Genomic DNA, 16,456 nt, shown 5'->3' with positions numbered 1-16,456 from the left:
AAAATTAGGTTTATTTTTGGCCTTGAAAGGCCGATCCTGAGGAAGGGCATGGCCCTTACCCCCAGTGATATCAGAGATAATCTCTTTCAAGTCAGGGCCAAACAGCGTTTTCCCCTTGAAAGGAATGTTAAGTAGCTTGTTCTTGGAAGACGCATCAGCTGACCAAGATTTCAACCAAAGCGCTCTGCGCGCCACAATAGCAAACCCAGAATTCTTAGCCGCTAACCTAGCCAATTGCAAAGTGGCGTCTAGGGTGAAAGAATTAGCCAATTTGAGAGCATTGATTCTGTCCATAATCTCCTCATAAGGAGGAGAATCACTATCGACCGCCTTTACCAGCTCATCGAACCAGAAACACGCGGCTGTAGTGACAGGGACAATGCATGAAATTGGTTGTAGAAGGTAACCCTGCTGAACAAACATCTTTTTAAGTAAACCTTCTAATTTTTTATCCATAGGATCTTTGAAAGCACAACTATCTTCTATGGGTATAGTGGTGCGTTTGTTTAAAGTGGAAACCGCTCCCTCGACCTTGGGGACTGTCTGCCATAAGTCCTTTCTGGGGTCGACCATAGGAAACAATTTTTTAAATATGGGGGGAGGGACGAAAGGAATACCGGGCCTTTCCCATTCTTTATTTACAATGTCCGCCACCCGCTTGGGTATAGGAAAAGCTTCTGGGAGCCCCGGGACCTCTAGGAACTTGTCCATTTTACATAGTTTCTCTGGGATGACCAACTTGTCACAATCATCCAGAGTGGATAATACCTCCTTAAGCAGAATGCGGAGATGTTCCAACTTAAATTTAAACGTAATCACATCAGGTTCAGCTTGTTGAGAAATGTTCCCTGAATCAGTAATTTCTCCCTCAGACAAAACCTCCCTGGCCCCATCAGACTGGTTTAGGGGCCCTTCAGAACCATTATTATCAGCGTCGTCATGCTCTTCAGTATCTAAAACAGAGCAGTCGCGCTTACGCTGATAAGTGTGCATTTTGGCTAAAATGTTTTTGACAGAATTATCCATTACAGCCGTTAATTGTTGCATAGTAAGGAGTATTGGCGCGCTAGATGTACTAGGGGCCTCCTGAGTGGGCAAGACTCGTGTAGACGAAGGAGGGAATGATGCAGTACCATGCTTACTCCCCTCACTTGAGGAATCATCTTGGGCATCATTGTCATTGTCACATAAATCACATTTATTTAAATGAGAAGGAACTCTGGCTTCCCCACATTCAGAACACAGTCTATCTGGTAGTTCAGACATGTTAAACAGGCATAAACTTGATAACAAAGTACAAAAAACGTTTTAAAATAAAATCGTTACTGTCACTTTAAATTTTAAACTGAACACACTTTATTACTGCAATTGCGAAAAAATATGAAGGAATTGCTCAAAATTCACCAAAATTTCACCACAGTGTCTTAAAGCCTTAAAAGTATTGCACCCCAAATTTGGAAGCTTTAACCCTTAAAATAACGGAACCGGAGCCGTTTTTAACTTTAACCCCTTTACAGTCCCTGGTGTCTGCTTTGCTGAGACCCAACCAAGCCCAAAGGGGAATACGATACCAAATGACGCCTTCAGAAAGTCTTTTCTATGTATCAGAGCTCCTCACACATGCGACTGCATGTCATGCTTCTCAAAAACAAGTGCGCAACACCGGCGCGAAAATGAGGCTCTGCCTATGATTTGTGAAAGCCCCTAAAGAGAAAGGTGTCTAAAAAAGTGCCTGCCGATATAAACTTATCAAAATACCCAGATTAAATGATTCCTCAAGGCTAAATATGTGTTAATAATGAATCGATTTAGCCCAGAAAAAGTCTACAGTCTTAATAAGCCCTTGTGAAGCCCTTATTTACAATCTTAATAAACATGGCTTACCGGATCCCATAGGGAAAATGACAGCTTCCAGCATTACATCGTCTTGTTAGAATGTGTCATACCTCAAGCAGCAAGAGACTGCTCACTGTTCCCCCAACTGAAGTTAATTCCTCTCAACAGTCCTGTGTGGAACAGCCATGGATTTTAGTAACGGTTGCTAAAATCATTTTCCTCATACAAACAGAAATCTTCATCTCTTTTCTGTTTCTGAGTAAATAGTACATACCAGCACTATTTTAAAATAACAAACTCTTGATTGAATAATAAAAACTACAGTTAAACACTAAAAAACTCTAAGCCATCTCCGTGGAGATGTTGCCTGTACAACGGCAAAGAGAATGACTGGGGTAGGCGGAGCCTAGGAGGGATCATGTGACCAGCTTTGCTGGGCTCTTTGCCATTTCCTGTTGGGGAAGAGAATATCCCACAAGTAAGGATGACGCCGTGGACCGGACACACCTATGTTGGAGAAAAGGGGCTGAACGCCCTGGGGGGGGGAAGCAGAGATTGGAGATTACAGCTTAAAAATCTGTCAATCAATATTGGCAAAATGGCAGGCGGACAATCAAAGTACAACGGGGGAGAATTAAAAGGTAAAATATAAAAGTTTCTGACAACATTTAGCATAAATCATGAATGAACATCAAGGTTATTTATAATTAACTGCAGAACGGAGTGAGCGACTAAGCCAAACTTGACCTTCACTTTAAATAAGCAATTTAAATATACTGCAATATGCCTCTAGCTCTTACAGTATTGATACTTAAATGTATTTTGTTTGAGAAAGCAACTTTTTTTGGTTTTGTTAAAAATTGATTAGTAATTTGGGAATATTTTTAAGATATCTTTTTGATTTAAATGTGTGTCATGTAGAATTCCATATTTGCGTTCAAATATACTTGATCCATATCAGTTTTACTAAAAAAAATATATTCTACAAAACGGTGGTCTGAGCAAAATAACACAACAGATCCCTTTGATATAGTAACTAGCGCCTGCAGAGAAAGTTCATGAACATTTTAATTCACAGAATCTAAGCAAGAAATGAGATGGTTCAGATAGACACCAAAAGCTTTTGACTAATGAATAAAGCACAGGTGAGTTATTGTTCTTGTTTTATATATATATAATTATATGGGTATCACATAAATAAGTTATTGTAATACAAATCAGCAACATTTTTGGATAAGGACATTTTTTTCTTTAGCAGAGCTTTGATAGAAGAACATTTTGTAGGTCAAGAAAATGAACAGTTCAACAAGGGGAGGAACTACCAATGGTGCAGAAGGGGAAGAGACACCAGGGTGAAAGTGCTGGAAGGGCCCATAACAGCCAGTCTATAAATAGGTGTGTGCAGTATGTGTACAAAGTATCTATCTATCTATCTATCTAACTATCTATCTATCATCTATTTATCATCTATCTATCTATCATCTATTTATCGTCTATCTATCATCTATTTATCATCTATCTATCATCTATTTATAATCTATCTATCTATCTATCTATCTATCATCTATTTATCATCTATCTATCATCTATTTATCATCTATCTTTCATCAATTTATCATCTATCTATCATCTATTTATCATCTATCTTTCATCAATGTATCATCTATCATCTATCTATTTATCATCTATCTATCATCTATTTATCATCTATCATCTATCTATCTATCTATCTATCTATCTATCTATCTATCTATCTATCTATCTATCTATCTATCTATCTATCATCTATTTATCATCTATCATCTATTTATCATCTATCTATCTATCTATCTATCTATCTATCTGTCTATCATCTACTGTATCTATCATCTATTTATCATCTATCTATCTATCATCTATTTATCATCTATCTATCTATCATCTATTTATCATCTATCTATCTATCTATCTATCTATCTATCTATCTATCTATCTATCTATCTATCTATTTATCATCTATTTATCATCTATTTATCATCTATCTATCTATCTATCTATCTATCTATCTATCATCTAGCTATCTATCATCTATTTATCATCTATCTATCTATCATCTATTTATCATCTATCTATCATCTATTTATCATCTATCTATCATCTATTTATCATCCATCTATCTATCTATCTATCATCTATTTATCATCTATCTATCATCTATTTATCATCCATCTATCTATCATCTACTGTATCTATCATCTACTGTATCTATCATCTATTTATCATCTATCTATCATCTATTTATCATCTATCTATCTATCTATCTATCTATCATCTATCTATCTATCATCTACTGTATCTATCATCTATCTATCATCTATCTATCATCTATCTATCATCTATCTATCATCTATCTATCATCTATCTATCATCTATCTATCATCTATCTATCATCTATCTATCATCTATCTATCATCTATCTATCATCTATCCTCCAAATCATTATACAGACCAGCTTGTAAATTATTACTATTGCTTACTACCTTTAGGGGCACAGAAAAATCTTTGCACCAGTGTCCTCTGTTGAATAGATCCGCTACTCTTTAACAATAGATTTATGATTATTACTGTTATTATTACTATTATTTTTATTATTAATTAGACAGGAAAATATCATTACTTACTGGCATAATCTGATACAGGTCATCTAGAGTGACAGATCCGATACCCACAGGTATGTTCTGATCACAAGGAACTACTGGGGGACTCAGCAACTTCTTATAGCAACATGGCGGAAAGCGTATATCCAGGGTGATGCTGTTGTACACAGCTAATCCCATCAACTTCGTATGTTAAGTAAAAACAACAGTGAATAAAATGCTTGCAGATAACCAACTACATTAAATACAGTATATATTTGTGTGCTTTCATTCTTAAAGGGACAGTCTACATGATTTATTTGTATTGTTTAAAAAGATAGATAACGCCTATACTATACTTATTCCCCAGCTTTGCATAACCAACATTGTGATATTAATATACTTTATAACCTCTAAATTTGCCTGTTTCTATGCCCTTATCTCAGTAATTTTTATTAGCTTTTTAAATCTTGTAAAACAGCCACAGTGCTAGTTCATGTTTGCTATAAAGATAACATTGTGCTCACTCCCATGGAGAATGATAATGGTAATACAAGAACCAGCACTGATTGGCTAAAATGCAAGTTTCTAAAAAGCACTGAGATAAGGGGCAGTCTGCAAGGGATTAGATCACTGGTTTTCAAACCTGTCCTCAGGACTTCCTAACAGGCCAGATTTTGAAGATATCTGATTTGGAGCACGGGTGAAACAATCAGCTGATTAGTAAACATGGTTATTTTACCTGCTCTAATCCAAAGTAACCTTGAAAACCTGGCCTGTTGGGGAGGTCCGAGGACAGCATTTGAAAACCAGTGGCTTAGATACAAGGTAGTCATAAAGGTAAAAAATTATATTAATATAACTGTTTTAGTTATGCAAAACTGGGGAATAGGTAATAAAGGGATTATCTATCGTTTTAAACAATAACAATTTTCAAGTAGCCTGTCCCTTTAATGTTAACAAGTCATGTTACTTTGAAGTCCAATGTTTGTGTGTGGTGTACGATTAAGTGCAATTAAGAAATAGGTTACCTTCTTCATCAGAGGTAACCTATTTCTTAAATACCTTTGAAACGCGTAAGGAGATCAACTGAAGAGACTGTATCTAATCATACATTTTAAAACCGCTTTTATTTTTTCCTGCATGTATGGTTGATGTGTTCTGGCATATATGTTCTTGGAAAATCGCAATTGTTGTTATCAACTAATCTTACATGTCTAACTGATACCTCATATTGGATTGAGGTTTACAAATGTGAGCATTTTATACTTAGCAAATAAAAAACGCTTTTAAATTTACATACAGTGTTGCACTACTGGTTTGAATTTGTATTCCCTTTCTATATGTCTATGACACATCGTGCTGCTGAGAGGAGAGTATAAAACAAATCTGTGAAGGAAGAAAATACTTCTACCATATTGAGAGGGCATAGAAGTGGTTTCCTGGATTGCTGTGGGACGTTTTTTCCTTAAAGGGACGCATCTACTTACCTCATAGGATTGAGGTTATTTGTAGTAAGTAGGCACTCATCTCTAGTATGTGGATTGCATAAGAATAAGATCGTATATCATGCAAATTGGGGACTGATTTGTTTACTTTGTACTATATGGACATACCTATTTAAGAACTGATTCACTCATCACAATTTTCTTGTGCAACGAAGGGGGAATTATATTGTTCTGGGACTCTTTTTTATATTTGAAGAATTAACAAGTCTATATACATATTTTTTCTATTTATCCAATTATTTAATATTTGGATGTGTTTTACACAGTCTTATACAGTGTTACGTATAACATTGACTTAGCTTATTTGGATCTTATGTCAACTGACATTTTGGTTATTTACATTTGATATCATTGCAATATTATGTGTTAATGATATACACTATACATCCTCTGTCATATATATTGATACATATCTGTATATGTTTACATGAACAGTGCGCCTTGATACCATCCTTTTTACCCATATATATATTTGCTTAGGTCTCTTCATTTCATTGTATATATTATTTTGAAAGGATACTGTCCCAACTAGTCGAAACTCTGAATAATTATCACATTTAAAGCTGCTAAACCAATGACAGTTTGAATCCTTGTGATATGTAAACATGCCTGTAAGAGAAAAACAGTATTATATAGTAAGGTAAGCTCAATATTCACAAAGAACCATTTTATAATATGCTCAATTTCATTACAACATTGTTTTAAACACATTTCCTTTTCTAAGCAGCCATTTCAAAGTGGCCAAAAAAATATTCATTTTAAAATAACTTTACAATTCCTGCTGCATGATATAGAAAGGGGCGCAGGAGGCTATTTGCACCTTAACCTAAGGTAAGAATTTAAGATGACTAAGGTGCAGACTGTGAAGTGAAGGAAGACAATCGGTCCGTGCATAAAATAATAATCTTTATTTCCAATGGTTAAAAACTACAGAGTCCATGAAGGTGCAAAAGGGTGCTGTGTGTCAGATTGGCTTAAGCGTTTGGGCAGAAGCCGTAGTCATAGCCTAGTCTGTCTGGCACACAGTACCTATTTAAGTACATAAAAAACATTAATTGGCTGATCAATAATTGTAAAAACACACCTCTTAGTAATTAAAGACATATATGTGAATATACATATCTCTGGTGACATATATTCCAGATTGCAGAGCAATATTATTCACTATATATAGGCAGCATAAAATAAAACCTAAAAGTACTGATCATGCTGTATATTGAAAAAAATAGACTTATGAAAATATTCAAATGCCCAGCTACAATCTATGAACCTGCAGACTGTCCCTTCAAATAACAATGACTCAGGTTCTTCTTGCAAACTCACCATAATCTGGGTGAAAGATCTGTCTGATTAGAAGAAGAAACCACTCTTTTGTCAGGCCTCCCATGTCAAGACCAGCTTCACCTACAAAGGAAACCTTCAACTTTTTCTTCAAATCTGCCCTTTTTCTTGTGAGCTATAAAATAAAAAAGTCAATAAGTATTAAATACAATAACACCAAAATGTCTTCATCTTGTTTACCCATATCCCAGATATGCCTTTTCTATGCAACCAAATGAACATATACAAAATGGCTACTGTCCACATTTAAATAGTTATAGTAAACACAGGAGCTGATTCTATTAATTTAATTGTGCTTGAGACTTCAGTAGATATATTATCTAAGCGGACGGTGGCTAAAAATAAACCAATGGCTTAAAGGGAAAGTAAGACCCCAAAACTTTCTTTCATGATTTGGATACGACAGAACATACAATTTTAAACAACTTTCCAATTGACTTCACAAGAACCAAGACAAGATCCAAGTCTGCCTGATCTCAAAGACTTGCTGTGGAGGTAATAAGAGATCTATAAAGCAGCGGGGACCAATTCAATGGTCTTGGAATGCAAACTATCATTCCTCATATAACAAAAAATAGGGACTTTTATCCCATACAAATTAGAGGACCATAAATCAACACCTTTCAAAGCAGTGTAGAAAGAGATTTAATAAAATTAGCCTCTGAATTACAATCAGACCAATATCAGAGAACTGGCAAGAATCTAACTTATAGAGAATGCACGGCATTAACTAGATTAAAAACAAATGAAAATATAGTGATAAGAAATGCTGATAAGGGTGGCTCCATTGTTATTCTTAATAAAACCAGTTATATTGCAGAAGCTAAAAGACAAATTGCAGATGATAAGACCTATCGTAGGCTACAGTCAGATCCTACTAATAAATTCAGAACAAATCTTGCTAACCTGATGGAGGATGGGGTAGCTTTGGGGATTTTTACCACAAATCAAGTAGCACTTCTAGTTCCCAAGTTTCCAATTATGACCATCTTCCATCATGTTCCTAAGATTCATAAAGATGTGAACCGGCCGCCAGGAAGGCCCATTGTATTGGGCGTAGGCTCCTTGATAGAGCCAGTGTCTGAGTGGATGGATTCCATCCTTCAACCATTGGTTATTAAGTTGTACAGTTATCTAAGGGATTCCAGGCATTTGTTAGAGGATATCAAACAAATTAGATGGCTCAACAACTACTATTGGGCAGTCATAGATATAGAATCCCTATATACATGTATTCCTCATGTGCTGGGAGTCCAGGCAGTGAAATGGTTTTTGGTTTGAGATAGCACCTATCAACAGGAAGAAAAGATCTTCCTGTGTGACTGTTCCTTCTCACCCACAACTATTTTATGTTCGACCAAGATTTTTTTCTTCAATTGTGTGGTACAGCAATGGGGGCAAAATTTGCCCCCTCTTATCCGAACTTATTTGTGGGTTGGCGGGAACTCCATCACATCATGTTGACCAAAACACCTATATCAATGTCATCATTCTGTACAGACGCTTTATCGATTATATGGTATTTATTATTCAGAGTACAGAGAGCAATCCCAATTCCTTAGTAGAATTATTGATATACTTAAATCACAATGATATAGGATTGAGATTTACCGGTGAATACAACCAATTCTCAATCGACTTCTTGGATTTAACCTTGGAGAGTTCTGCAGTAACTGGTGGCTTGGAGGCATATTTATCAATGTGCGAGCGGACATGATATGAAGTAGCGTATCTTGTCCGCTGCACATTGATAAATACTGACAGCGTAATCATTGTACCAGCAGTTCTTGTGAACTGCTGGTGCAATGCGGCCCCCTACAGATTTGCGGCCAATCAGCCGCTAGCAGGGGGTGTCAATCAACCCGATCATATTCGGTCGGGTTGATTTCTGTCCGCGGCCTCAGAGCAGACGGACAAGTTATGGAGCAGCGGCCCAAAGGGCATCAAGCTCCATACGGAGCTTGATAAATATGCCCTATAGTGTCTAGCACCTATCGCAAACTAACTGCAGGTAATACCATTTTACATGCCAATTCTGCTCAGTTCATCGGAATCAGAAGAAACACTAATTCTGATCATATCTATGATGTACAGTCAAAGGAATTAAAGAACAGACTCCTCAAAAGAGGTTTTGAATTGGATTCCCCAAAGTCTGCTCAAAAGGAAGCTAAAATTTGTCCAACAACAAAGAATCTAAGAAAAAGATCATTTTCTGAAGGGGCTATTATATTCAGTACCCCATATTCCTCTCAGTTTAATTAAATACAACTTTGTAGAAAAAGGTAAATTTGTACCTAGATGTCCAAATTACCAAGCATGATTAACAATAGAGAACAGAGAACCACTACTTGGCTTCAATGCAATGGCAACTTTAAGTGTAATAATTTTAATTGCAAAGCGTGCAAAGTAGAAGCAACAGGTAACATTTTAGCTCCACAATCGCAACTAACATGTTTCATATTCATTTTTATGCAACCTTCAGAACCAGATGGGTTGTCTATTTAATTAGCTGTAACCATTGAAACCAACAATATGTAGGCAAACCTCTTGCAAATTGCACCTAAGAGACATTGAAAACTTCAACAAGGTTCAGGAATTGCTAAACACTTCAATGGTTTGCACCTTACAAGTATTCCTGACTTTAGGGTACAAATCATTGAAATAGTAAAATGTCACCCTAGGGGGGGGGGGGGAGATAGGCACACATATCTAACCAAAAGAGAACTATTCTGAATTCTTAAATTGGAAACCAGACACCCAAAGGGTATAAGCTTAGAATGGGAAATTTCTTAATTCACTGATTAATATGATATATATGTCAATTGATGAGAGCAAGAAGAGACTTGCTCTGAGAAGAATACACTTGTAGCACTCTGGGTGGTAGTTTATAAATGGATATAATAAATAAGGACGTATATTTGAAACTTGTGGAAGTGAATATTAAAATTTAACTTTTATTAGTTATATAATAAAATAGGAAAAAAATATCTTAAAAACACTCTTAAGTATCCTCTGTCAAATCAATTTGTAGATACTGTACTTTCAGTAAATTTCTAGGGTATGCATACATATAAATATTAGCATTCGTTCAGCTTTGGTAAATAGTTGCAATATATATATATATATATCGAAATAACCGCAGAAGTTAAATATTTGGTGAATTTGTCAGTAGTAGGTTAATTTTTGCTCAGCACTAAATGAGGTTAGTTACTATATATTAATCTCATATATATTGTTTCAAGTGTTTGTAATGTTCAAACATTTGCTTATCACTAACAACACGCCTGGACACAAATAAATATTTGTCCTTTTGTTTAATGTTGATACTAATGTATTTATTTGATTAAACGTAGAGCATATTCCGTGTGTTTCAAATGTTTATAGTGTTAAAACATTTGCTTGGCATTAGTAACACGCCTAGACACAAATAAATACTTTTAATCCTTGTTTGGAACAAAATTGTGAGTTTATACTCTTAATAATTGTATGTTAGGGTTATTTGTTGGATGCCCTGTGCAGATAATAGTCGTTATTTAACTATAAGTTTGGTTATAAATAGTATAAATATCTGCCAGTTATGTCCGTTTTTTGTATATGTCTGCTTAACATGTATTTTTTGATAATTGGTTCTTTATTTGTGCTTTAGTTAGATTAAAGTAAAAAACCCCATATAGTCTCTTGCAAGTAAGCAATATGATGACAAATGAAATAGTAGCTTGTGTCACTCAGAGCATAATATACTGTTTAAATGTCACAATAATAAAACCTTTAATTATACTCAGATGTCTGGTGGTATTTGAAACACGGTTTGTATAAAACTAAAAACACAGGAGCTCCTAGGACTCCTCACCAAGACCCTAATCTACCCGACATGTTTCGCCGTGACCCGGCTTTTTCAAGGGATGATCGCGCCGCTTGGTTTGATGTCATCCATTGATCGCGCCATATGTTTGATGTCATCCATTCTAGGAACATTCATTGGATAGCGTGTAGCGTTACTCCTCCTTTGGTGACACCATCACTCTCCGAAGTTTCTAATTGGACGATGGTATTGAACATATGTTTGATAGTAAACAGAGGCTGTCTTTTATATCATTGGAGAGCGGTTTGTAACACATGAAGTTTCTAATTGGACGATGATATTGAACATATGTTTGAAAGTAAACAAAGACTGTCTTCGATCATTGGAGAGCGGTTTGTAACACGCCCATCTTAGTGATCTCAGGTTATTTTCAATTCCTGGTTGGTTGACAAAACTGCTGACTTATAAGTTGTAAACAAAGACTTACGATATCGTTGTTCCCAACAATGTTCTTTATTTCTTGTCTGAATATACAACTCAAAATTCCGCTTGTTCCACTTGTTCATAAATTTAAATGGCATATTTTCTTTATTGTGTTCGCATTTTAATATGATTTAGATTTTTCCTATTCAATCTCAAATAACAATAAAAATATGTGTATAGGGGTCCCAATATAAACGAATAATTGTGTTCTACATTTTAACCTAAATTGTGAATAAAAACAAATATAAAAATCAGATACAAACATTGTGTGGAAGCCGACAACCAAGCGGCACGATCGTACCTTAAAAAAGCCGGTTCACGGCGAAACATGTCGGGTAGATTAGGGTCTTGGTGAGGAGTCCTAGGAGCTCCTGTGTTTTTAGTCAGCCTTATGCTATCCAAAAAATTACTGTAGTCATTACTAGTAATCTTTTTCTGATACTTCAACCTCACTATGTATGATATATAATATACCGCACAGTCGTTACGTATGCCCTAATCTGAGCACAATTAGAACCCAAACAAAAATCTTGGTTAAACGGAGGTAGACAAAATACTATATAGAATAAGCTTGACTGGTATATGGGAACTTTATAGAAACAGTCTAACTTTGACGTAAGCCAGATTACATATACAAACCGTGTTTCAAATACCACCAGACATCTGAGTATAACTAAAGGTTTTATTATTGTGACATTTAGAATATAATTCTAAAATAGGCAAAACCAGTATAAAAGTCCTAAAGGGATAGTCTTGTCAAAATTAAACTTTCATGATTCAGATAGACCATGCAATTTTAAGCAACTTTCTCATTTACTCTTAGTATCAATTTTTCTTTGTTCTCTTGGTACCTTTATTTGAAAAAGCAAAAATGTAAGCTTCTTTTTAATTTGGTTCAGCACCTGGGTAGCGCTTGCTGATTGGTGTCTGAATTATAAACAATTTTTAAATGTGATTCTATTATCTAATTTGCTTAATTCTCTTGGTATCCTTTGTTGAAGAATCAGCAATGCACATGGGTGAGACAATATATGTGCAGCCACCAATCAGCAGCTCCTGAGCCTACCTAAGTATGATTTTCAACAAAATGATACCAAGAGAACAAATCAAATTAAATAATAGAAGTTGTTTAAAATTGCATGTTCTCGCTAAATCATGAAAGGAAAAAAAAATAAGTTTCATATCACTTTAACCCCTTAACGACCAAGGACGTACAGGGTAGGTCCTACAAAACTGTCACTTAATGACCAAGGACGTACCCTGTACGTCTTCAGGGGTTTCAAGTGGTGGAGGAGATCCTGATCGCTTCCAGACGCTTTCATGGTATTGCAGTGATACCTCGATATTGAGGCATTCTGCAATACCATTTTTTTACACACCGATGCAGAGAGAGCCAATCTGTGGCCCTCTCTGCACCAGCAGCGATGGTGTAGTTCGTTGGTGGGTGGGAGCCATAGCAGGGAAGTGTTATCCAGGGATTCCTGACAGATATCAGTGTTACAATGTAACTATTGTTAAGGGGAAAAAAAAGGTTTGGAAATAGCAAAAAAAGGTTTGGAAATAGCAAAGTGCTACTTGTACTTATTGTCCTATAACTTGAAAAAAAAGCAAAGAACAAGTAAACATTGGGTATTTCTAAACTCAAACAAAATTAGAAACTATTTAGCATTGGTGTTTTTTGGTGGTTGTAGATGTGTAACAGATTTTGGGGGTCAAAGTTAGAAAAAGTGTGTTTTTTTCCATTTCTTCATCATATATTATAATTTTTTATAGCAAATTATAAGATATGATGAAAAAAACATAATTTATGCTTACCTGATAAATTCCTTTCTTCTGTTGTGTGATCAGTCCACGGGTCATCATTACTTCTGGGATATAACTCCTCCCCAACAGGAAATGCAAGAGGATTCACCCAGCAGAGCTGCACACAGCTCCTCCCCTCTACGTCAGTCCCAGTCATTCGACCAAGAATCAACGAGAAAGGAGTAACCAAGGGTGAAGTGGTGACTGGAGTATAATTTAAAAGATATTTACCTGCCTTAAAACAGGGCGGGCCGTGGACTGATCACACAACAGAAGAAAGGAATTTATCAGGTAAGCATAAATTATGTTTTCTTCTGTTATGTGTGATCAGTCCACGGGTCATCATTACTTCTGGGATACCAATACCAAAGCAAAAGTACACGGATGACGGGAGGGATAGGCAGGCTCATTATACAGAAGGAACCACTGCCTGAAGAACCTTTCTCCCAAAAATAGCCTCCGAAGAAGCAAAAGTGTCAAATTTGTAAAATTTGGAAAAAGTATGAAGCGAAGACCAAGTTGCAGCCTTGCAAATCTGTTCAACAGAGGCCTCATTCTTAAAGGCCCAAGTGGAAGCCACAGCTCTAGTGGAATGAGCTGTAATTCTTTCAGGAGGCTGCTGTCCAGCAGTCTCATAGGCTAAACGTATTATGCTACGAAGCCAAAAAGAGAGAGAGGTAGCAGAAGCTTTTTGACCTCTCCTCTGTCCAGAATAAACGACAAACAGGGAAGAAGTTTGGCGAAAATCTTTAGTTGCCTGCAAGTAGAACTTGAGGGCACGAACTACATCCAGATTGTGTAGAAGACGTTCCTTCTTTGAAGAAGGATTTGGACACAAGGATGGAACAACAATCTCTTGATTGATATTCCTGTTAGTGACTACCTTAGGTAAGAACCCAGGTTTAGTACGCAGAACTACCTTGTCTGAGTGAAAAATCAGATAAGGAGAATCACAATGTAAGGCTGATAACTCAGAGACTCTTCGAGCCGAGGAAATAGCCATTAAAAACAGAACTTTCCAAGATAACAATTTTATATCAATGGAATGAAGGGGTTCAAACGGAACACCCTGTAAAACGTTAAGAACTAAGTTTAAACTCCATGGCGGAGCAACAGCTTTAAACACAGGCTTGATCCTAGCTAAAGCCTGACAAAAGGCCTGGACGTCTGGATTTTCTGACAGACGCCTGTGTAACAAGATGGACAGAGCTGAAATCTGTCCCTTTAATGAACTAGCTGATAAACCCTTTTCTAAACCTTCTTGTAGAAAAGACAATATCCTAGCGATCCTAACCTTACTCCAGGAGTAACTTTTGGATTCGCACCAGTATAGGTATTTACGCCATATTTTATGGTAAATCCTTCTGGTAACAGGCTTCCTAGCCTGTATCAGGGTATCAATAACCGACTCAGAAAAACCACGTTTTGATAAAATCAAGCGTTCAATTTCCAAGCAGTCAGCTTCAGAGAAGTTAGATTTTGATGTTTGAATGGACCCTGTATCAGAAGGTCCTGTCTTAGAGGTAGAGACCAAGGCGGACAGGATGACATGTCCACTAGATCTGCATACCAAGTCCTGCGTGGCCATGCAGGCGCTATTAGAATCACTGATGCTCTCTCCTGTTTGATTTTGGCAATCAATCGAGGAAGCAGCGGGAAGGGTGGAAACACATAAGCCATCCCGAAGTTCCAAGGTGCTGTCAAAGCATCTATCAGAACCGCTCCCGGATCCCTGGATCTGGACCCGTAGCGAGGAAGTTTGGCGTTCTGGCGAGACGCCATGAGATCTATCTCTGGTTTGCCCCAACGTCGAAGTATTTGGGCAAAGACCTCCGGATGAAGTTCCCACTCCCCCGGATGAAAAGTCTGGCGACTCAAGAAATCCGCCTCCCAGTTCTCCACTCCCGGGATGTGGATTGCTGACAGGTGGCAAGAGTGAGACTCTGCCCAGCGAATTATTCTTGATACTTCCATCATTGCTAGGGAGCTTCTTGTCCCTCCCTGATGGTTGATGTAAGCTACAGTCGTGATGTTGTCCGACTGAAACCTGATGAACCCCCGAGTTGTTAATTGGGGCCAAGCCAGAAGGGCATTGAGAACTGCTCTCAATTCCAGAATGTTTATTGGAAGGAGACTCTCCTCCTGATTCCATAGTCCCTGAGCCTTCAGAGAATTCCAGACAGCGCCCCAACCTAGTAGGCTGGCGTCTGTTGTTACAATTGTCCAGTCTGGTCTGCTGAATGGCATCCCCCTGGACAGGTGTGGCCGATAAAGCCACCATAGAAGAGAATTTCTGGTCTCTTGATTCAGATTCAGAGTAGGGGACAAATCTGAGTAATCCCCATTCCACTGACTTAGCATGCACAATTGCAGCGGTCTGAGGTGTAGGCGTGCAAAAGGTACTATGTCCATTGCCGCTACCATTAAGCCGATCACCTCCATGCATTGAGCTACTGACGGGTGTTGAATGGAATGAAGGACACGACATGCATTTTGAAGCTTTGTTAACCTGTCTTCTGTCAGGTAGATCTTCATTTCTACAGAATCTATAAGAGTCCCCAAGAATGGAACTCTTGTGAGAGGAAAAAGAGAACTCTTCTTTTCGTTCACTTTCCATCCATGCGACCTTAGAAATGCCAGAACTAGCTCTGTATGAGACTTGGCAGTTTGAAAGCTTGAAGCTTGTATTAGAATGTCGTCTAGGTACGGAGCTACCGAAATCCCTCGCGGTCTTAGTACCGCCAGAAGGGCACCCAGAACCTTTGTGAAGATTCTTGGAGCCGTAGCCAATCCGAATGGAAGAGCTACAAACTGGTAGTGCCTGTCTAAGAAGGCAAACCTTAGATACCGGTGATGATCTTTGTGGATCGGTATGTGAAGGTAAGCATCTTTTAAATCCACTGTGGTCATGTACTGACCCTTTTGGATCATGGGTAAGATTGTCCGAATAGTTTCCATTTTGAACGATGGAACTCTTAGGAATTTGTTTAGAATCTTTAAATCTAAGATTGGCCTGAAAGTTCCCTCTTTTTTGGGAACCACAAACAGGTTTGAGTAGAACCCTTGTC

The 16,456-nt window shown here is 37.3% G+C and overlaps 1 protein-coding gene across 1 annotated transcript in view; it reads right to left on the bottom strand.

The window, feature by feature from the left end:
- HECTD2 (HECT domain E3 ubiquitin protein ligase 2) overlaps positions 1-16,456 on the bottom strand; it is a 375,065-nt gene that overhangs the window by 55,802 nt on the left and 302,807 nt on the right. The window contains exons 13-15 of the mRNA XM_053692327.1: positions 7,283-7,415; positions 6,480-6,568; positions 4,497-4,655 (exon numbers count right to left, since the gene is read on the bottom strand). Coding sequence (XP_053548302.1) covers positions 4,497-4,655; positions 6,480-6,568; positions 7,283-7,415 — 381 coding nt within the window. The remainder of the gene's footprint in view (positions 1-4,496; positions 4,656-6,479; positions 6,569-7,282; positions 7,416-16,456) is intronic.

This window comes from Bombina bombina, chromosome 9, assembly GCF_027579735.1.
Source record: "Bombina bombina isolate aBomBom1 chromosome 9, aBomBom1.pri, whole genome shotgun sequence".
Taxonomy (NCBI): Eukaryota; Metazoa; Chordata; class Amphibia; order Anura; family Bombinatoridae; genus Bombina; species Bombina bombina.
This window is presented reverse-complemented; position numbering and strand designations above follow the sequence as displayed.